Source organism: Pavona decussata, unplaced genomic scaffold, assembly GCF_977016875.1.
Source record: "Pavona decussata unplaced genomic scaffold, jaPavDecu1.1 SCAFFOLD_282, whole genome shotgun sequence".
Taxonomy (NCBI): domain Eukaryota; kingdom Metazoa; phylum Cnidaria; class Anthozoa; order Scleractinia; family Agariciidae; genus Pavona; species Pavona decussata.
Genome location: NW_028145683.1, coordinates 3,522 through 26,999, shown reverse-complemented (window position 1 = coordinate 26,999; position 23,478 = coordinate 3,522). Strand labels below are relative to the sequence as shown.

Genomic DNA, 23,478 nt, shown 5'->3' with positions numbered 1-23,478 from the left:
ACTATCGATGGTAATTAATTTGTCATTTTAAGTTAATGGTATGTGTTATATTGATTTATAGAGTGTTTTCACATGACGTCACGGCGGCCAAAACAAAGAAATGGCGGCCATCTTGGTGTCCCAAACTAAACCTCTGGGAATTGAACTCTATTTTTGTGCAAATACTTTCTTTTGTGTCAGTAAACCAATATGGCCGGTAGTCATGTGAATGAAAACACTCTATATAAAAGTTCCTTTTTAATGTTAAATGGCATGCTTGTTTTTCTATTATGATTGTTCCGGTAGAATGCTCCACTTCAAAAAATATCAAGACCTACCAACCAAAGGTGCTGTCGCCATTGAACAGTTCAGTATCGATGGGAGTCTGTTTCTCGGCTTCGCTAGCTTTTATGATGATATCAACGAATACAACACAGACGCTTACATCTACAAACTGGACGATTCAACTGGAAAGTTTTGACTCTATCAGACAACAGAGACCAAAGGAGGACGCGACATGAAATATTTTACAATCGCTGACAAACATTACCTTGCTGTTGGTAATCTCAGGGATAAAACTACATTTCGGTTGAACTCTGCCATCTATCAGTGGGATGGAACCCACTTCATCGTCGTGAAAAACATTCCGACACTCCGAACAACTAGTTTTAACTTCTTTAAAATATTGTCGGAACTGTTTCTCGTCGTCACGAATAATAATGATGATATTACGCATAGTGTAGACTCAGTTATCTACAAATGGGAAGAAAACAAGTTTAACAGCTTCTAGGAGATAAGAACCGAGGAAGCTACAGCAAGTACTACGTTTGCAATAAAAAACTTTTCTTGTTTTTTGCAAACAGCAGAAGCGACAAGCAGGGCTATTCTGTCCAGTCCACTGTGTACAAGTGGTCAGGTGACAGCTTTGTGAAACTGAAGTCCCTTCAGACATATGATGCCTTTAATGTCAAGTCTTTCAGCAACAATGGTGAGACATTCGTCGCTTTTGCAAATTGGCAGGATGGAAATTCTTACAAAATCGACTCGTTCATTTACAAGTGGAATGGCAGCAGGTTTGTTCTGTTCCAGTCCATTCCCACTCACGTAGTCTACTCCTGGGAACCATTTGCGATTTGCGGTGAAACGTTCCTAGCTGTTGCCAACTTCCAAGGGAAGTTGGTTGTGTATCGTTTGTCCGGATCACAGTTTATCAAATACCAGAAGCTTTCAACTCAACATGCAACTGACATTCAAGCATTTGAACACAAAGGTAACACTTACCTGGCAATTGCAAATAATCACGATGAAATTGGGCGCCAAAACATTAATAGTACTCTGTACAAGCTGGTATACAAATAGCAAAAAAAAAACCACTGCACAAGCCCCGCAAATTGACTCTTGGAATTCACCATACTATCACAATTGTAACGAACACGAAGAGTACTGTAACCCTACCTAAGGTAAACAAGGTTGAGAAAGGTGCGTCTTTCCGGATCATAGTTTATTAAATACCAAGGGATTTCAACTAAACATGCAACTGACCTCAGACCATTTGAACACAAAGGTTACACTTACCTGGCATTTGCAAATTATCAGGATGAAAGAGGACGCCGCAACATCAACAGTGCTCTATAGTACAAACTGGTATACAAATAGACACAAAAACACTGCACAAGCCCCGCAAATTGACTCTTGGAATTCACCATGCTACCATAATTGTAACGAACAGTGAGAGTACTGTAACCTAATCAAAGGTAGACAAGATTGAGAAGGGTGCTTCTTTCCTCGCTCACTTTTATAAGTTTTTTTTATATTTGAGCAAACAGGACGAAACGATTTGATTTTTTGTGAAAATTTTCCTGGGAATGATTTCGTATGTTACATGAGGTCAAGTCAGGCAATCAATGTTTGTCCGGCAGAGATTTCAACAATTAGATTCTTCTTTTAAAAAAATAATAATAATTTTTCCTAAAGTAAATTTTTTTATATAATTTTAGCTGTTCTCCATTTTGATTACTTTTGGGCCAATTTGGGCGGAAATCTTACGTTTGCGGGAAATCAAGGAATCCAAGAAAAGCATTAATTTTGAAGTCACGCATGAGGAGCCGCGTAGAGGTGTTAAAATTAATTAGGTTGAGTGACGGTTGCTATGATCGAATTCCCGAGTTCGAAACGGGCAATATATCAACACTATAGTAAAGAATCAATTGCAGTCGCGTGTAATGCCTAGATCGAGCTTGCCGCAATGCAATGAAGTCTTTGTGACTAGAAAGCTTGGCTTTTGTGGAAACGCCCAGTTAACTGAAAACGAAAACTCCTTCGATCTGTCCAGAAGCCTGACTACACATCGACCGTCGCAAACGGAAAAATGACAATTTTTACTAAAGGTTTTCGTTTTCCCGCCAATCTAATCGGCGCGCTAGATGGTCCTAAATCGACGAACCATAACATCAATGATTTGTTCGCCCATTGTCTCTACGATGCAAATTTACAGTTTATTGTTCGGCAAGCTACTGCATCATTTTCCAATAACTGAATGATAAAAAAAGTCAATCGTCAACCTCCATTCGTCCGCAAAGGTAAGTGCGATTTTTATGTACGTTATATATTTGATCAGGACTCGCGATTTCCTGATTTGGGAAAAAGTTTAACGGCGTCGATCACCAGCTTCCATTTTCCACTTGTGTAGGAACTCTTAGAATCAGAGTCAACACAAAATGTAGTTTTAAAATGCCATATGATGATATTATTGTTGCGGGACCGTGTTAGTATTTCAGACGGTAAGATGGCAATCAATGTTCACCACGCTGAGTGCGACAAAAGTGTCCAAAAATTAATACCGGCTAAATATTCACGGTTTTATTATGTAGAGGTAAAAGACATACTTAAATCACAGTTGTTCTCTTGGGTGTGTCGCCTGAGAACAATAAGCAATCGGGTGCGTCGCCTTTGCTTCGTGAGCTAACTCTAATAATAATATTCGAAATTTCTTCACAGAGATTTTTAACTCGGCCGTTCTTATCTCGGGTGAGTCGCCTGATAAGGAGGAGCAATCGGGTGTGTCGCCTTTGCTTTGCCGTGTTTAATACTCGCTGCACATCGACGATAACTTTATTTTTCTCCGGATTTTTGAATTGTCTGGAGGTTTTTGACTGAACCGGAATTATTCGACTGCACGCAGTGAGTGAAGGGTATCTGTAAAACGCGGACCGGATGCCTGCGGATGGCGGATGCGGATAGCGGATGGGAAAATGCGGAGCTTTTGCAGTTCAGTAGTAGGTAGGCCATATAAAACGCTATTAGAGTAGTCGAGGCGGCTAGTAACAAATACATTAACTAAAACTTGAGTGTTCTCAGAACTGAGAAATTTCCTTATTCTTTTAATATTAAACAAATAAAAGAAGGCGGCTTTACACGTCTTGTTAATATGACTGACCATCTTAAGCTGATTATCGAGCCAGCGACATGAGAGTCGCGCAGGCCTGTCAACCCCATTATGCCATTCAATTCTTTTCTCTTGTTAATGTGTATATTTATATATTAATACTTTTTATTTTGTTTCATTTTTTTTCAATTTTTTTATTTATTTGTCTTTTTTTTTCATCCGCATTTTTCCATCCGCATTTTCCCATCCGCCATCCGCAGCCATCCGGCCCGCATTTTACAGATACCCGTGAGTGAATGTTGATTGCTGTAAACTTTTTACAACGCACTGGGGCTCGTATTGCACGAAAATGTGGTTTTAAACTGTCAACAGCAGTTCCGTAAACAATAGGCCTCCTGTAGCGATCGAGGAAAAATTTGGATGGCAAAATCGGTTGCTAAGGCGTGCGGCTTGCCATGCTTAATTCCTGCGTCATGTGACAGCTCATTCTCCGCTGCGAACCTCAAAGGAAACGTTTTTGGATATAATATATATTCTCCAAGTGTCATTGTCATAGCTTTTATACCACAAGGGGCCCACACAAACTATGTGACCGTTTGTATTTTAAATTTATAGAGGCAATGTATGGGAATATCGAAAATCCTCGTATTATCGTACTAGATTGCGATAGATATTCTCATTTAACATCAAAATAAACGTATTTTTACCTTAAATGTTGTGTGTTGTCGTTCCTGAGGTTGAAGACGGCGATTTTAGCCATTTGAAGGGTTCGGCGTTGAACGTTCACTCGAGCGTAATAGAAGAGAGACAAGGGAGGAATCCTTGTTTTGAAAGGGTTCCAGCGCCGGAGCCATTTTCCCCAAAAAAACGCATTGCTCCGATTTCAAACTTCACAGCATACAGGTCAAAAGATTTTCGATTTTTCTCGTACCTTCCAATCGAAAATCCATCCAAACGGCCCGGAGCTAGTCCTCGAAGAAAATCAAAATCCCACAGTATTCGAGCGACTGGAATGCGTAGCAAAATTCATACGTGCCAGCCACAAACCGTCCCGCTGATTGCACCTTTCTGATTGGACGACGTTAGACAATCACCTGTTCAAAATACCTAACGAAGGTGGGGAACCACAGGCATTTTAGTGACCCTTCAACTGTTTTCCCACCAGACTCGGGTCGTCTGTCTTAACGGTCACCGGAAGCCACTTACATTTCCGATCATTGTTCGCGTTCGGTGGGTAAACAGTTGAAGGGTCACTAAAATGCCTGTGGTTCCCCACCATCGTTAGGTAGTTTGTGTGGGCTCCCTGTGTTTATACTTGTGAAGTTATGATAAGGGCGCTGGTTAACGGTAGAAATGGACTGATAATAATTAAAGACTTTTCAAGAACTCAGTTAATCTATTTGAACTGATTCTGTGATGTTAGATTACGGCATCTCAGGATATGTTATCTTCTTTGGTGAAGCCATTTTAAGGGGATTCCACGTGGCTAGTTACCAAACAAGCCATTTTAAAGTAATTATCTCGTGTATGGTTGATGATAATGTTTTAGACCACTCTGTTACATAAAAATGGGTTTAAAGGCCATTAACCAGTAAAATGCTTGCTGAAATTGAATCTTCGAAATTGAATAGCAAAAAATAAAGTTAGGAAGCAGCATCAACAAGTAGGGCCAAATTGGACAAAATGTGTAATAACAAAATACATCGTATCATCATGCAGAGGTCACTTGTGTAGTTAATGCCTCTATCGTATAATTCTGGCTTGAAATGGCTGCATTAACATTATAGACCATTGACAGCATTACTTCCTTGAGCATATTGCACACGTGCTATCGATTAAACTGTGCTGTGTTTGATCACGATGTACATAAGTGATCACTGTAGTTTAGAATTGCTGTAAAACATTATTGTGTGACGCAGGTAAACTTGTAATAAAAAAGTAAAGAACTTTAAGTACAGTACTTATCTTTGTGTGGGAATATAATAGCGCAGACTGCGAACACTAAATAAACCTAAATTGAAAAAAATGGTTAAAAAAATTTAAAATGTTTACGTTTTGTTGCACACAGTTATTTTACCGTTTTGCGCCTACCAATGTTATCCATAGGACTGTTTTTGGGCTGTCTGTGGACACACCCCCAACTTGTGCAAAAATACCGTGGGTACCCACATTTCTATACCATGAAGTAATGTGCATATACTTATCTAGTGTTAACCATACACTAACAGGCTCAAAAACAGTACAGACGTCCACTAGGATTTTAAGTCTCACATTTCTAAGCTATTTCAGAGCTAAAAGATAATAATTAGTAGAGTTACTGCTCCCCAGGTAAGTACCACCAAGGCCTTCATATGACTATTAAGACCATCCACACATGGAAAAAGGCTGCATATAAGTCGATATTTTTTTAAGCCGAAAAACACTAGATCGAATTACTTTCTTAGTGAATATTGACGTGGCGTTTTCTGTCTACTCTTCAAAGCCGGTAATTAATTATTGTCTATTTCGGTAGCGTTCAATGAAATGATCACACTTCACGGGTGATTTTCGAAATGAACGATTACTGTAGTTGATTAGATGATTATCATGCCACCTAATCTCAATTTTAATGAATTTGGCCAAATTTCAAAAGCCTGCTAAAACCTTGAAATTCCACCGATAAAAGTCCGTGTTTACTGTGTGGTATAAACCAACAGAGAAGTACTTGTATAACTCCTCAAATGGGTGAAACAACCACAGGTTGTGTGAAACAGCAAGGAATAGGCCATTTTTGAGCTCATCTAGAACACACAAACGTGACTACAAAACTAAACCGACTGTAATGTTACATTTTTATCTTTCCTCTTTCGAAATTAACAACAATCATTTTGGGTTATTGAAACAGCAAGCTGCTATAGGACTTACATTTCATGAAGATATTCGATTTTCCTGCCTCAACACTAACCACTTCATTCGATGTGTACACCACTGTTGAAGCTCTCCCAGCGCTATTCCCCAGTAGTATCTACTAGACAGATGAAATAAAGTCTCTCTAACTTGCAAATAACCTTGGGTGGACATGAAACCAACACAAAATGATGAAACGGACGGGTGCTGAAGCGAGAAAATAAACAGAACGACACCATCTTGGAAACTCAGAATCCCGGAAGGACCGGGAACTAGTTGCTTCCAAGTAGGGTAGGGTGAGTCAAGATGCGGCAGAGGGTAGGGCAATGCGAGATTAATTAACTTGTTTTTTTTAAAAAAACCAAACGATTATTGTTGATTTTGAAAGAGGAAAGACAGGAGAGAGTAAAATTGCAATCGGTTTCATTTTGTAGTCATGTTCTTGTGTTTTAGATGAGCTCAAAAATGGCTTTCCCTCACAAGACATGTGACAAACGAACTCTTGATACGAGCAAGGTAAAACTGCATACTCTACAACGTAAAGTTTAAGGGTAATCTCGAACTTTGATTCGTAATGATTTATGTGGTAAGCTTAGACGGTTTTATGAAGTTTTTGGAATGATATATTGTTTAGCTTTAGTTACCAACGAAATTTTAACCGTGAAAGCTGATTTACCTGTACAAGCTATGAAACGGCTTGCAATTGTTGGCATAAAAACGTGAATCAAGGGAGAAATATATCAGTCTATAACAACACCAAAAAATTCCGGTCCTAATAAGAAACAAGAAACGAAAAGGATGTTTGAGGTTAAAATAATAATACTCTGTCTTGAAAACGTTACATGAAACTGGGTTTACAAAAAAATTTGTGCATGAAGAATTGTGAAGAAGACAGCTGCTGCAGTCCGATTATTGCAAGAGTGTTGCCAGTTTCAAAGAGAGTAGGTTGTGGACCACAAGCCATTTTTTTTAATCGAAAGGCAGCAAATATCAAGTGATCAAGGTGCTGTGTAGATGGTCTCCCTCCACCCCTTTCACCCCTCCCCCATTTCTTAGAATTTCCAATGATTTTCAGTGAGAGGGAAAGAGGAAGGTGGTTAAAATAAATAGTTCTGGACAACCACACAGCCATTTTTTCAACTTCTTTCCCAAAACTAAAGAATCATTATCAAAACTTGTGGAAAGCTAAATACAAAAATAAACAATTTCTTCCATCAATTGTAGCCCTTACTTTTCCCAAATAATGTCATTATTAGCACATGTCAAGTGGCATGTGAATTAAATTAAAAACTGCCTTACCAAATGGTGCAAAGAGGTTACAAGGTAAATTAACCTTCACTCGATAGGACTTATCTGAGATTTATCTTCTGCCAATTAATGTCTGTATGGAAAGTATCCGCGAGATTTTCAATATAAGGTATACTCAATTGTACAACTTGCACAAATATTCTACTTAAAGCCGGCGATTTTAAACGCCGATCGCGGCGAATTTGAAAGCCAGCGAAAATCGCAAGCGATTTTCGCCACCTCGTAATGCGGACACACCTGGCGTTCTTTTCGCCGATCGCGGCGATGTGGCAGTTCTAAAAATTCATGCGTGAACGGGCACACTTGGAGCATAGTTACTCGAGGGACTGGTTATGAAACCTTGCCATGAAAACAATGGTGCTGCAGTTTATGTTGGAAGGGCCGCGACCCTGCACAATCCTTTGTTTTAACGTTCACACCACAGTTGAATATCTTAACAAAAACATTTCGATTGGTCAGCTGCTCAAATACATTCCAAACTCTATTGTTGTTTGTGCAGGGGCAAGGCCAAAAAGGCAAACAAAAACATATAACAAAGAAGTTTGTCAGGTTTCATAACCATTGCCTTCAATTAACTATGCTTGGAGAACCCCGGCGTATTTAAGGGTACTTCCTGAGTTCGATGGGGTGAAAAAGTGAAAAAAAAAACACATTTTTTTTTCAACCAAATAGAATTTGGGTATTTTATCTAACATTTACTGCAAAAAAATTGGAAAATATTAAGAAAAAAGCGCGAGATATTTAGGAAATCGTATTTCCATATTAAAGTAAATAAATAAAAAAAAGGTGTCATAATCTTCTTAGTGCGAGACGCCCCAGAGGAATTTTCGCGGCAAAACGCTTCATCCGAGAGCTCTTATTTCAGGAATTAGCATATTTTGTTGGCAACAAGAAGCTGTTTCCAGCTTATACTCGGGCCATATTTGACTGTGTAGTGCGTAAAGCCTATAATCTCTTAACAGTGATAACCTCCAGCATCGCCAATTCCCCCAAATAGATAGCCTGCGAGCAAGTTCTCTTGGGGGTGGATCCTCTTTCCCCCCTCCCGACCCCCACCCCCAAGAGAGCTTGCTCGCAGGCTACCAAATAGAAAGATACAGAGATATAGTGAGGCAATAATTAAGTAAGCACCAGATAGAATTGCATTTCTTGCAGTCAGAATGAAAGACAGGGGAAAACGACATTTGTCATACGAATGCTTTTTATAATCCCCGGGCTTTAATCCTTACGTTTTCACCTTTTGTTTAGAGACAGAAACCATTTGTACGGTCCTAATATGTATGTGACGCAGGGTCAATGGCGGATCGTAATTTTTCAGTATGATCTAGATAGGGGGGGGGGGGGGGGGTTCTCCGTTGTGCCACCTCAACGGGGACGTGCGGCCCGATAGAGTATGATTTACAGGGTGTTTTGTCTTGAACGGGGTATCTATTTCATCACTTTCTGTCTTAAACAGGGTATCCCTACATGACCTAATGGCTTAAACAGATTGTGATTGCGAATGCATTAAAATACAGTAAGAAACTAGTGTATTCTTATTCAATTCCAGTCTTAAACAAGGTGTGATTTTGGGTTAAATGTCTTAGAAAGGGCCTGGAAATTTTGAATTCTGTCTTAAACGGGATAGGGAAATCGGAGAATTGAACGCCCGGGCCGCACCTCCCCTACCCAAGCATCTGTTGAATCTGTTGAGTAACCCCCCCCCCCCCCCCTCCCACTCCCCAGGAATCTAGAGTAACGTTACGCATCACGCGTACGTTTATATCCTTGTACGTTTTTCAATGTTTCGCTGTTTACATTTTTAAATGAAATTCAGGGTAAAGCATTTGTTATTCACCTTTCAGTCGAAGACAGAAACCGTTTCTACATTAATTGTTACTCTATAGTAAACGTAAGTATACTATATAGTAAACTGATTTAGTTGCCAAATTTTCAGTTAAACAAAACTAACCTTGAGGCACTACGGTTAGCCTAAAAAACACTCCGGTTCGCCTAAAGAGCACTCCAGTAAGCCTAAACAGCACTTAGGTTAGCTTAAATAGCTCCCCGGATAGCTTAACGGTAAGCAGTTTATGTTGGGGTTGTTCATGCCTCGCATGCCTCGCATGTTTTGTTCACGTCTGGCTCGCACATAGCCCGAAAACAAAGAACGCGGCCGAGAATTTAAAGAATTTGATAACACGACAGAAAACGTAACTCGTACCAGCCGAGTACAAAAAACGAGACCGAGAACAATAACTCGTGGCCGGAAGTCTAATCTCTCGGCCCATCGCGACCCCAAAAAGAAAAAAGAATTTGATAATGCTACCGAAACCTTAACTCGGTCCGCCTTACGGCCCGAGTAATAATGGGGTTGACAGGACTGCGCGATTGTCATGTGCGTATTTAGCCTAAATAAAAGTTATGCCCTCACGGGTATGTCTTTCAGAGAACACCCTATTCTCAATAAATAGAGCGGTGCTCCCTGTAAATTTTCCTTTAGCGTTGGATTTTTCTTCTTATTAAATGCCATCTATGATTACGAGGACTTGCGCGATAGACACTGAACAAAGTCATGTGTTTAACTGTCGCATGTGTTGTAATTGATCTCAAAGGTCATTTTAACCTCTTGTTGTTTCTGTTTAAAGCAACGGTAGTGCTTATGCCGTTTGTGGAATTTAGTTTAGACTTGGTATGGCTCATTTCAGTGCGTCTGGTGACAGTATAGCCTCTCTTTTTATCGTTGTAAGGATAGGATTTGAACCGTGTAGTAACTATGCATTATCTTGCAGCTTTTGTCAGATTGCCGGGCCCGGCCATTTGCTTTTTTTGCAAGATGTTGTGCTTCTTATCACGGTTATTTGTCTCTTGATCCTTTCTTTAGCATTGTGGCTTCTTTGAAAGTTATGTAATGCGTTAAATTGAGGGCTATTTAAAGGCCGCTTAAGTTACGGCTGTGTGTTTTTTTATCGCTCCGCTAAGGTCTGTAACTGTGAGGTTTGTGTTGCGGGAGCTTAGTATTTTCCTCCTGTGTTTTGATTACGTGCTTTGGCCAGGGGCTGCTTCGAGTCCTTCGACCGTTAGTAAATTCTGTAGTATTTAAGGCAATGGTTAGGCAAGACCGCGGTTTCGATCCTAATCTTGTGGATCTCTTCAGTTGCCGATTCTTTAGAAACGATAGAGATGAGTTCTCGGTATCATTTCAACAAACGCGCTCTCTTGTCCAATTATAAACCCGGTTTCGTTAGCCTTGGTTTTTCCCCGTTTTCCTGGTTGATTTTTACGTTTTCCTTTCGCCACTTTCCCCATCTCGCTTGATCACAACAGCGGAGTCTAAAACGTGTCTGCAACGCGATACTTTTCCCGCGAAATTCTGTGCCATTGTTGTTGACGCCATGGGTTCCTGTTGCTCGATTGGTTCGCCACGTAATAACGTGTCATGATCTCCTGTGGAGGCTTGTTTTTCTTGCAAACCTTTATCGAGCGAAAATTCGCACTTGAATTTTGGCAGAGCATGTCGACTTTGAACGAATTAATAGGTTATGTAGTTTTGATGGATTGTCGTGAAATTTGGCCAAAAGATTTGAGAGATAATGTCGCACAAAAACGTGTCAGGGAATTTTGATTTTCAAAATATTTTTCCCGTGGCGATGGTTTATGCAACACGCCTCAAATATTTTTTGCTACTCAAACTTTGGATGTGGATATCTAAATAACCAATCAGAATTTCGAAAAAGCCTGACACCTTTTTGTTGATTGATGCCTTGTGAATAACACAGTGCAGCGATTTCGTTCTTCGCGCGGCGTTCGATACCCGATTAATTCAATGAAACGACCATTGGTCGATTCGAGGTTGCACTGGCTCCTGGCACTTAAAAAAAGAAAAGAGCGCTAAATCATATGTTTTATAGGAAACTACATTTATTAAGCTTTATAATGTTATATAGTTTGTTAGAGGTTTATTAAAACTTGCGCGTGTACGAATTTTTTTCCAAACGACACCCGCAAACCCAGGAAGTATCCATAATCGCCGATATCTGACATGGCAGATATCGGCGATTTTATAGGCCGATCGCGGCGATCGGCGAAAATCGCAATCGCTTCACCGGGCACAGTCCTGGCGGTTTTCGCCGATCGCGGCGATCGGCGTATAAAATCGTCAAGTGTGTCGCTGGCTTAAAGAAACTAGAAAAAGTGGATTCCGATGTCTACGACGTTATGAAAGAAAATTTTACTTTATCTTTAAAAGATGTAATTGTGGGTGTTAGTGCATGGAAATATTCATGTATTGTTGAACTACTGTATTTTAGTAGGAAAATCACTAATGTCTTGGCACTGCAGGCGAAATAATACAAACCCGACCATTTCCTCCTTTAAGGTCTTATCAGCTAAGAAATATCAAGTTGAATTATATATTGCAGGGAAGAATACGAAGTTAAATGAGTTTCACAAGAAGTGGAAGTTCATGCCTCTGACGTAATGTTTTCTTACTCGAAAAGTAGTGTAGCCAAAGCTTCAAATAATTTCGATATAATTGTAATAAATAACTTTTGCACATTTGGCGCCCTATAAAAGCCTTTGTGCTACAAAAAATCTTCCAGGATTTGTTAAGGAGAAAGTTGTAAAAATATGTATGTATTTGTTTTGTGCATATGTGTGTCACAAGTTTCCACTATATTCTCCTGTATCTTTCTTTGTTTAATGTCAATTATAAATAAAGATGGAGAATACATTTAAAAATAGTCGCATGTGACACTTTCAATTAGTTTAAGACCGCCTCTTTTCATGGCGGCGTTGACGCCTTATAAGGATTAGTTTAATGACACCCCTGTTTACCTGACTAACAAAAACTCCTGCTTCATTTCAGATTAAATAATTAATTTCCTGACTTCTTTTTACAGAGCACAGAAGCCTTGTACTAATAAATACGACTCAATATTTGCCAGAGACCAAGAATCTAAGGATTTTATTGCCCAACTAAACTTAGTACAGTTCAAATAATGTACAAAAACACAAATACAAATATGACGCAATATTCATACAGTTTGTTATTTGCACAGTAAAAGGAAAATATTTTCTAACACGTACGCACACCTTGGTTAACGTTTTCCTTGTAGCTTTCTCTGTTACAAATCAGAAAAGCAAAAGTCAGATATCAAATCTCTTATTAGATGTTTTGATTTGCAGTATCTCTGTGTTGACTCCCCCCAAAATACAACGCAATTCGTAAGAAAATTAAGTGATACTACACACAGTCCAGCTCCAACTTTGCTAAAATACCCCAAATTTGACTTAAATCATTAGCTGTCATAAAAGGGCCATTTCTTGACAAAGATATCAATAATGTCATGAAAAGGTCAAATAAGATATTGCCCTTTTTAATAATTATTCACAGATGTGGAGGTGCGGAATAATTAATCGATATTTACCGAGCCGCGCAGCGGCGAGATAAATATCGACCAGTTTCACCGACAGTGAGGTGGAGAAATGTTTTAGTACATACCAAACAAGCTGATTAGCTAGCGGACCAAAACATAACTCTTTCTAATTATTCCGACATGTGGTCGAAAATAAAACTGGTGAGCTCGCCGTGCGATGCTCATTCGCGACAACGCTTTCTTATTATAAAAATTCCCATCTCGCCCCCCTACGGATAAGTAAACTTTTGGCCAGGTGCCATTTCTTCAATTGGTGTTTTTCCTCGTCTCAAAACAATTAATGCTGCAAAACATTAGATGTATCATCTTTTACTTTTAATTTATAGTGCTCGACAGTTTACGGTATAGAATATGGGGTTGGAAAGATTAAATAACTTACCATTTAATGCCGTCCAACCAAAGTTTGTTGCCATTTTTTGTATTTTTTGAACCAGCCGCTTTGTTTATCGAAATAATTAGTGACCGTGGCGAAACGGAATCTTGTTTTTCTTCGACTGCGCGGAGGTGAAAATTAAAGTACTTGGCTTAACACCTTCGAACAAGCCAATCAGCGCGCGAAAAGCACTACTCATTTGTGTGGTATTTATTAATATTCATTATTCTTTTTTAGCTCTTTATATTGCTTGAAATTCTTTCTCTGACAAGACAAAATATAAGTTGATGAGATCTGCATGGTTGGAACCAAAACTTCAAAAGGAAAGATTTGACCTCAGATGATCATTTACTGAGACATGAAAGAAAAAAAACTTCGTAGTTATGAAGATCGATTTTTTGGCATAAACAAGAAATAGCAGAACCCTAATTGGGACGGACAAAATTGGCCGAAACCGCGCGGTGGCCTTTTATTAGGGCTTCTATTTCACTCTTAGGTATCGGATTCCGAATACATTTATGAATAGCTTTTGTGCACTAGAAAAGTCACTTGAAACAAGATATGCCATAATTTTTCTACCGCCATTGATAAAAATTACTGCCATTTTCGTTCTCCAATTGGGATAAAAATTTATATTCTACTTCATATTGTGGACAGATACTACTAAAAGTTCTCGATAAAGAAAAAACGCGCGGAGGGAAGATATAATCTACAAACAAAAAAAAGCGGGTTCTTGCTGAGCAGTTATACAAATTTGTAATATGCCTGACGTAAAGTGTTTTGATCATTTTATGATGAATAATTTAACAGTGTACGTTAATAATTCAAACCGACAAGATCCTGTTATCCTACAGACAGTGCGCTACACACACCCAGTTGAAACAAAGACATCTGCTCAGAATACAGCGTTTGCAAATTCGAGGTATGTGCTACAGAGTAGAAATTGATCTTTCTCTTTGCGTGTTGTTTTCCTTCTACTGCCTTTTCCTTTCTTTTCTCTTTTTTTTCTTTCGGTGCTGACCTGTCAACATCGTTTTTTCACTAAGATAACGCATCGATAAGTGCAATTAAAGCGACTTGTATTTCTGGTAAAAAAGGAGAAAATAATTCACATTGGACTCATTTATATCCTTTCGCCACTGGTAATTTATTCAATACAAACCAATAACTAGACTATGAGCAGTTGCCTATTTTTCTTAGGAACAGTAAAGATAGCGAACCTCCAGAGTAAGCGCGAAAATTGCTTCCCTTGGCGCGAAATTCACCTGCTTTACTGTACGTAAGAAAACAAGGCACTGCTCATAGTCTACAGTAACAAATGTTGTAACTAATCCCTTTGGTTTTTCTTTAAATCGTTAGAATCAAGATGGCTTTTGAAAAAACAGTGTTCCTTGTCCTCGTCATCTCAGTGTTCCATGTGGAGGTGATGGCAAAACAGTCCATGAAGTCTGGAGGTAAATGTTCTGTATAACAAACAGGAAGGCAGGCGCAAATTGTTTCCATGATAGAAATGATTAAAAAATATAGACAAAACTTAAAATGCATGTAGCTTGCGTAAATCGATTTTCTTTCACACATATTTATCAAAAATCTAAAAATCTTGATTCGCTCAAAGTAAAAACAAGCGAAATACCAAAGGAACGTGCGAAATGTTTTCATCCAAGTAACTAAGAAAACATAAAAAAATGGAATTTTTTACTTACAAGGAGAACTATTTTGCGCATTTTTTCCAGACGCTAGAATCTGGTATAATTTTTCTCGAAGATATTTTCATCGCTTGCCATGTTTACTTTCATAAGCTAAGCTAGTGATCAGAGTTCTCCCGAGAGTGGGTGCCGACCGTAAAGCTTTTTAACTAAGGTGACCTTTGAGACGGAGAGTGGAAAGAAGTTTTGTTGTGAGCTGAAAGAGTTGAAACACGTAGTTACCAGTTTAATGGCGGCCTAGCTCCCACGAATCCTCTATAGCTCAGTGTATAGGTTTGACTCCTGTTAGGAGCACTCGGACTTCCTTTTCCTGGGTATGAACTGTGTCACTTACTGAATTCTAAAAGTAGAAGTTGCTGTAACAACCATACATATTTTCAGCCAAAGAATTAATTGTCGCCAAATCTTTCTTGGATTAAAGAGACAAAAACCACACTTCGTTAGTCTTTTTTTTTTTTTTATAGAAAAGAACTGCAATATTAAGTAAACCAACTTTTTCGATTTAATTTCATGGCATTTAACATTCACATAAACACCGGGTAAAACAGGGATAAATTGAAAATAAACGTCTTCTCCGTTTGTTGCAAATACCACGATTGATTGTTAGGTTTGGAATTTATTTGAAAATGACGGTTGTGTACCTGATTCTCATAGATTATTTACTTCACTCATTTCACCTAAAAGAAAACAAGCCGTGTTACCTTCTTCCTCACAAATATCTCCATGCCAGATGTGGTCATTCCGCTCATTCCGCTTAACCATTCACCTTTTATCTATCAAATGCAAAGTCTGGGAAGACCACATTCGCTCGATTTTAAATTCCTCTTCGCGTGATACCATTAAAACAAATCTTTTCTATTTAGCTGAAGGATAACCGTGGGTTTTTGTTTTTTTTAATTATTTAAAGCAATGAAAACAATTTAATCTACGCTGTAGCATAGCGTAGCAGTTACGTTTTGTCAGCTGAAAATATTTGACTGAGGAAGGACAGCGAGGGCAAATGGGCGTCGCTAATATCATACCTAAATGTTTTGTTTTCGAAGAAAACATCTGGAAAAAACATTCACGTTCTTCAATTTGATTGGCCAATGAAAATGGCACGTGCGCACAACTTTTCAGATCTTTGCTTTTCATGTTCGTAGAAAAATCTATCTCGACACTTCTGTCATTTTTTTTAAGTGGTTTCTGGTATCGGTTTGAAGTTTACGTTGTTAAAACTGCGACAAGTTTTCATAAACATACAGCTTTTTAATAGTAATTTCTCTCTGTTCAAAGTTTTTGGAAACTTCTTGCTTGGCAATGTGACCCGTGCTTTTCGTGGCTTCGCCGCTCGCTTCTAGCCGCTCCGCCGCCAAAACTTTAGGGAACTTAAGCAACGATGACGGCAACGGCAACGAAAACGCCACAAAACAATAGGTTTAATGAGGGAAAACAGTCGCTCAGCACGTGCGTTTTATGTTTTGTACATTTCTTTGCCGTCATCAGCAAAACAACGACGTGAAATGACCAAATTCAAGGTTTTGTGGAGAACGTGAGCACACAACGGTGAATTTTTCATTCCTCTTCCTTACTTGAACGCTGTTCCTATCAATTTAGTTCCCATATACTTCGCCCACATTGTACAAGTTAAACGAATTGGAATAATCGCGAAGTAGTAGAAGTAACGAGAAGCTATATTTTCAAGTGACCTTTTCGTTGCCGTTGCCGTCATCGTTGCTTAAGTCCTCTTTTATTTCGCGCGCGCCTACGATACTACCAGCTACGCAGGCTAGAGTACTCACGGAGTGGAACGTTGCAGTTTTACAACAGTTTATTGATTGTTGAATATCAAGAAAGAGATTACACAAACATAAAATGTGTTGCTTAGCCTCTTATTTCTGATAAACCAGAATAATAACAACAACGCAATGATAATTATAATTATCAAAACTTCTCCTGCAGATTTATCAATGATTAAAATAATATTTTTCCTGTGGTGTTACATTATGTATTCAGAGTGTTGCAACAAACATTTCTCGCAGCTTGCTTTCTTTGCTTTGCAGCTTGCCCCGCGGAAAAGGAAGTCATTGATACGATTAGGAAACAAAACGACGAGGTTAAGAAAAAGCAAGAAAAGGTTAAGAACTTAGTCGACAGAATAGCCGCAGAGATTGCACGTACCATTTGCTTAAAAGGTAGGCAAAAATGACTTTACATTATACAAACAGAATCGGTTGGATCATGAATGTTACGTTACCATAGCAACGTTGATTAAACTGCGACAAGTTTTCATAAACATACAGCTCTTTAACGGTGTTTTCACTATGTTCAAGTTTTGGGAAAATTTTTGCTTGACAGCCTCAGGTTAAAATCAGTAAACTTACAAACTCCGAACTCGTCTCACTCATCACTGTACGTTTAATCACTGTCCTTGTCACCAAAACTATGAAGATTCACGTTGTTTGCACAAACACCGTTTCAGTGTGTTGACGTAGCATGGTTTAAAAGGGAGATAGAAAAAAAAAGGTTGTACTACCATGCAAAAACACTAATGAGTAACTGATAGGCATAATAAGTACTTACAAAACCGGTGAGGGTAAAAGGAGGAAAGAGTTTGCGGAATGGCATGTGGAATGGCGTGCGGAATGGCATAATTATGCGAAATACGATTTACTGTCACTTCCTAACCAGCGATCCGGACATGTTCTATCCCAGGCGTATATTTTCTAATCCTCGATCTGTTGTTTGGTTGTTTAATAGTCCGCAACATCAAAAAAGCTGCCTCTCTTATAAAATTGGCGCGAAAACATGACGCGCTCTTCAGTTAATTTATTTCCCGCGTAAATCGTATTTCGCCAAATTTTGCCATTCCGCACGCCATTCAACATACCATTCCGCAAACTCTTTCCGCCTTTTACCCTCACCGTTACAAAACACACTTGACCTCCAGAACTGGAAACACGATTAGATAAAAATACACACACTGAACGACCGCTTAGAAAAGATGACATTCTTTTTTACACAAACTTTACACCTTTACACCGACACAAATCTACACTAGTGATCTATTCAAATTACTGTTCGTTTTACACCCACCTCTGATAATGTTATCAGTTACATAAAATATACGTTGTACATTGGTGAGAAAGGAGGTAGACTAGGTGACCGATTTCGGGAGCATCTCCGGGACATTAAAATAAATTGCATCCACACCGGTCGCTCGACACTTTTATGACCCATGTTCACCCTAGAGAAATTGCGCGCCGAGTTGAATTTCGCACAGAAACTCGCTAGATAGAACCAAATAGCGAAAACAATCCACGCCCATCAATATTTCGGTTAGACAACCTTCCTCAGGGCTGAAAAAGCTAGGTAAAAATGAAATACTTATGAAAAGTTGAGATATGATTGATTGATAAACATAGAAAGCAGAAACGTGTACAGAAGCCATTATAAAAATAGCGATATAAACAGAATAAAGGCCCATTTCCACCCTTGATTCAATGCGGTCGTTTGTTTTTGTTTTGAAATCGTGCTTTTGTTAAATGGCACAACCCGATTAAAGAACTATTTTTATCGAGCTTTTCTCAAACACAACACGCATGTTGTCCAGAAATCGCGCAGTGTTCTTGTAAAGTTGCCCGAACGGTCTCGTCGAGTACAAATCTATAAATGTAACCTTATTTCTTCATTAAATCCGATAAATCGATAGTCTATTTGTAGCCTTACCCACCCAGCTACGGCTGCACGTAGGACAATAAATCAATTTCTCTTTTTTTTTTTTTTATTAAAATCGCCTTAACGAACTCTTCGTCGCGTCCGTACATCCCATAGGGTTCAATAGTCCTGCCCTTGGAAATTAAAAATGTTTCTCTTATCCGAGCCGGGCCCTTTACTATTAACTACACCCAATTATAACAAGAAAATGCAACCAATATGGAAAGCGCCAGTGCTGTTGCTCAAACATCATATTGTCGGTGGTAATCATTGCCTTCTTAAGTTTGCCATTTTAAGTTAAAGATATGCTGTTTATATTGATGTTATATAAAATTTCCTATTTAATGTTAAGTGGCATGTTTATTTTTCTATTAAGATTGTTCCGGTAGAAGGCTCCACTTCGAAAAATATCAAGACCTGCCAACCAAAGGTGCTCGCGCCATTGAACAGTTCAGTATCGATGGGAGTCTGTTTCTCGGCTTCGCTAGCTATTACGATGATGTCAACAGATACAACACAGACTCTTACATCTACAAACTGGACGATTCAACTGGAAAGTTTTACCTCTATCAGACCATAGACACCAAAGGAGGACACGACATGGAATATTTTACAATCGCTGACAAACATTACCTTGCTGTTGCTAATTACAGAAGAAAAACTACATATCGGTTGAACTCTGCCATCTATCAGTGGAATGGAAACCAGTTTATCGTCGTGCAAAATATTCCGACACTCGGAGCAACTGATTTTAACTTCTTTAAAATATTGTCGGACCTGTTTCTCGTCGTCACGAATAGTTATGATGGCACTACGTATAGTGTAGACTCAGTCATCTACAAGTGGGGCAAAAACCGGTTTCACAGGTCCCAGGAGATAAGAACCAAGGATGCTACAGCAAGTACTACGTTTGCAATAAAAACTGAAACTTTTCTTGTTTTTGCAAACCGCAGAAGCGTCAATCAGGGCTATTCTGTCCAGTCCTCTGTGTACAAGTGGTCAGGTAACAGCTTTGTCAAACTGCAGTCTCTTCAGACATATGGTGCCTGGGATGTCAAGTCCTTCAGCAACAATGGTGAGACATTCCTCGCTTTTGCTAATTGGCAGAAAGAAAATTCTCACGACATCGACTCGTTCATTTACAAGTGGAATGGCAGCAGGTTTGTTCTGTTCCAGTCCATTTTCACTCACGGAGCCCGCGCCTGGGAACCATTTTCGATTTGCGGTGAAACATTCCTTGCTGTTGCCAACTTCTACGGGAAGTTGGTTGTGTATCGTTTGTCCGAATCACTGTTTTTCAAATACCAGGAGCTTTCAACTCAACGTGCAACTGACCTTAAAGCATTTGAACACAAAAGTTACACTTACCTGGCAATTGCAAATATTCGGAATGAAAGAGGGCGCTACAACACCAACAGTGCTCTGTACAAACTGGTCAAATGGACAAAAAAACACTGCACAAGCCCCACAAATTAAACCCGCTTGGAATTCATCATGATACCACAATATTGTACCGAACACTGAGAAAACTGTTACCCTATCTTAGGTAAACAAACTTAAGAGGGGTGATTCTTTCCACGCTCAGTTTTTACAAGTATTTTTTTTTTTTTTTCATATTTGAGCAAATTAAACGAAACGTTTTGATTTTTTGTTAAAATTTTCTGGGATTGATTTCGCATGTTATATGAGGTCGGGTCAGGCAATCAATGTTTGACTGGCAGAGTTTTCAAAAATCAGATTCTTCTTTTAAGATAAAAAAAATAATTTTTCCTACGGTAAATTTTTGTTTTTATATAATTTTAGCTATTTTCCATTTTCATTACTTTTGGGTCAATTTTGGGCGGAATTTATCTATGGTTTTAATTTTAATCTAAGGCATTAACTTGTTTGAAGTTGACTTAATTCCTGCGTCATGTGACAGCCCATTGTCCGTTGCGAACCTCGAAGAAAACGTTTTTTAAGATACTATGTATTCTCCAAGTGTCATAGCTTTTACACTTGTGAAGTTGTGATAAGTTCGCTGGTTGACGGTAGAAATGGACTGATAATAATTAAAAGCTTTTCAAGAACTTAGTCTATTTGCACTGATTCCTTTATGTTAGTTCACGGCATCTCAGGATATGTTATCTTCTTTGCTGAAGTCATTTTTAGGGGATTCTACGCGGCTACTTACCAAACAAGTCAGTTTTAAGTAATTATCTCGTGTACAGCTGACTTTCACATTGGTTAATAATATTTAATTAAGGCCACCCTGTTGCATAATAATGGCTGTAAGGGAATTAACCTTAAAGCTGCTTGCTGAAATTGGAGCTTGGAAAATTGACTGCAAAAGTGTAGTTAGGAAGCAGCATAAACAAGTAGGGCCAAGATGGACAAAAATCTGTAATAAAGAAAATACACAGTATCATCATGCAGAGGTTACTTGTGTAGTTAATGCCTCTATCGTATAATTCTAACTTGAAATAGCTGTGTATATTAACATTATAGGCCATTGACAGCATTACTTCCTTGAGCATGTTGAACACTTGCTGTTAATCAATAAATTAAATTACTTTAATTAAATAAGTCAATTATTAATCTGTAATCGATCACAGTGTACAAAAGAAGTCACTGCGGTTTACATTTGCTGTAAAACATTATTTGACGCGAGTAAATTTGTAATATAAAGTAAACAACTTTAAGCACTGTACTTAATTAATTGGGTAAGAAAAGGTTATTGCAAACTATATTTTCTGTGGGAATGTAATAACGCAGACTTTAAAAACTAAATTAAGCTAAATTCCTGAATTCATCCAATAAAAGCAATTTAAAAACATTGTGTGTACGTTTCGTTGCATACCGTTATTTTACCGTTCTGCGCCCTCCACTGTGATCTATAAGACGGATTTTGGGCTGTCTGTAGACTGTGCAAAAATAGCCCACATTTCTTCACCATGAATTAATATTCTCCAGGAAAGTGAAGCAAAGTTGGAAATGAAAAATTTTAACCCCCCGTTTAATTTTTGTGTGGAGGTAGGTTACCTTAAGGTATAAACAAAAACAACCACATTTGGATCGGCAGATGTATCGTTGCCATGGTAACCGCACAATATGACGTCGGCCTAGGGATCATGTTTTGAGCAAAAGTTCCATTCTCAACAAGTAAAAGTAAACGAGTCTGGTTCTCGGATGGATGTGAACCAATTCAAATGAAATTCATACAGATGGTAGAACCACTCTCCCAGTTTATAAAATTCGCCGTTACAATAATTTGGGTTTTATAAACAAGAAGAAAATGCTCGTCTTACTTTGTTCCCTGTCAGCCATTTAGACAAGCAGGAAAAACAAGCACAACCATATTCGTAATTTCTCAGAAAGTACTCTTTCCACATAAACCAAATTAGCAGCAGAGATTACACAGATATTGACGTTTTTAAATATTATAAAATAAATTTGGGGAAAACTATATCCTGGCCATGGGTGCTGAAGACACCTGGGACAAATTGCAAAATTGGTAATTTTGAGAGCTCTAGTATTTGGCTCAAACAGGCTTTAGAGAGAGAAAATCATCTTCTAAAGGAATCTTTTATCATCTTGTCTGCTACCTACATTTAGTAAATAAGGTTTTGGCCAACAAATTTGATGAAATAATTATATATTGATACAAAACCTACCTTGAAGGTTTTGGGAATTTCTTCAGGATGCTTTCGTCGCGTGGTTCTCTCCAGTGTCTCTCCTTCGCACGCTCCGTTTTTTTAACCAAATCTAGCGCAGACTAACAGTTACTCCCATCGAATATCCAGTTTGCCGTGTTTCAGACCAGAGATGATGATACATGTAGCCCGCATACACTTGACAAAGAATGGTTGACAAGGTCCAAAACATGGTCGTAATACTTGCGATTTCCAGTGCCGTCGAACACCTAAATTCATCGATATTATCCAACCAGGAAGTAAAGTAACTATGTCGAGATCAATGTACAAAGCAAATGCATGCCTTGGAACAATCCAAAGTAACGTCTTTGGCTAAAATCGAGTCAGATATTGCGATAGTCGACAAGCCAAGAATGGTGATTAAACTGAACGCCTAGGCCGGAAGTCCGAGAAGCACGACTGCTGACCGGATGTAACACAATGTAATAGGATGTAACACACGGATGTAAGCGTAATGATATCCTCTTGTAATGTTTCACAATGGCAATGGTGAAGAAACCCAAAACAAAAAAAACAAAAAAAGAAAACAAAATAACCGAATGAAAAAAAGAACAAAGGAAATGAAGCTGAACTGAAGCTTGGGTGAAAATTGAACGCATGATCATAATAGCCGCACCCCCCCCCCCCCCCCCCAAAAAAAAAATATATATATATATATATATATATATATATACCTGAATTTTTGAAAAGATGGCTCCAGAAATATTGCCTTATGTTAGTTTCTCTTGTGAGATTTTGCTTTTTTATTTATTTTTTTTTTTTTTGCATTTTTTTTTTGTTCTAAGTCAATAAGAAAAAAATATAAAGGGTCATTAGCAGATATTTATAAACTCAAAATATTTTTCTCCCCCCCCCCTCCCTCCCTCCTTGTTTTGCTAACCTAGCCCCACTCTCTCTCAAACGTCTTTTAACCGCGCAACGATTCGGCGCGCGCTCTGAGATCAGAACTAAGTCATTAGACCTAGCGTTTTGTTTGGCTTCCTGAAGCAAAGTTTTCCTAAAGACATCTTTAAGTCTAATGAGGGAAAAAAGTCTA

General features: G+C 38.6%; 1 protein-coding gene across 2 annotated transcripts in view; it reads left to right on the top strand.

Moving 5' to 3' along the window:
- Nucleotides 1-21,496, top strand: part of LOC146455192 (uncharacterized) — a 30,767-nt gene extending 9,271 nt beyond the window's left edge. The window contains exons 1-3 of one of the 2 annotated variants that reach the window (XM_085094558.1): nucleotides 14,477-14,802; nucleotides 17,097-17,228; nucleotides 19,127-21,496. In XM_085094558.1, coding sequence (XP_084950684.1) covers nucleotides 14,715-14,802; nucleotides 17,097-17,228; nucleotides 19,127-20,226 — 1,320 coding nt within the window. In that variant the 5' untranslated portion in view covers nucleotides 14,477-14,714 and the 3' untranslated portion in view covers nucleotides 20,227-21,496. Of the gene's footprint in view, nucleotides 1-14,476; nucleotides 14,803-17,096; nucleotides 17,229-19,126 lie in introns of those variants that run through there. The other variant, XM_085094559.1, reaches the window with a different exon arrangement.
- The last annotated feature ends 1,982 nt before the right edge of the window (nucleotides 21,497-23,478 follow it).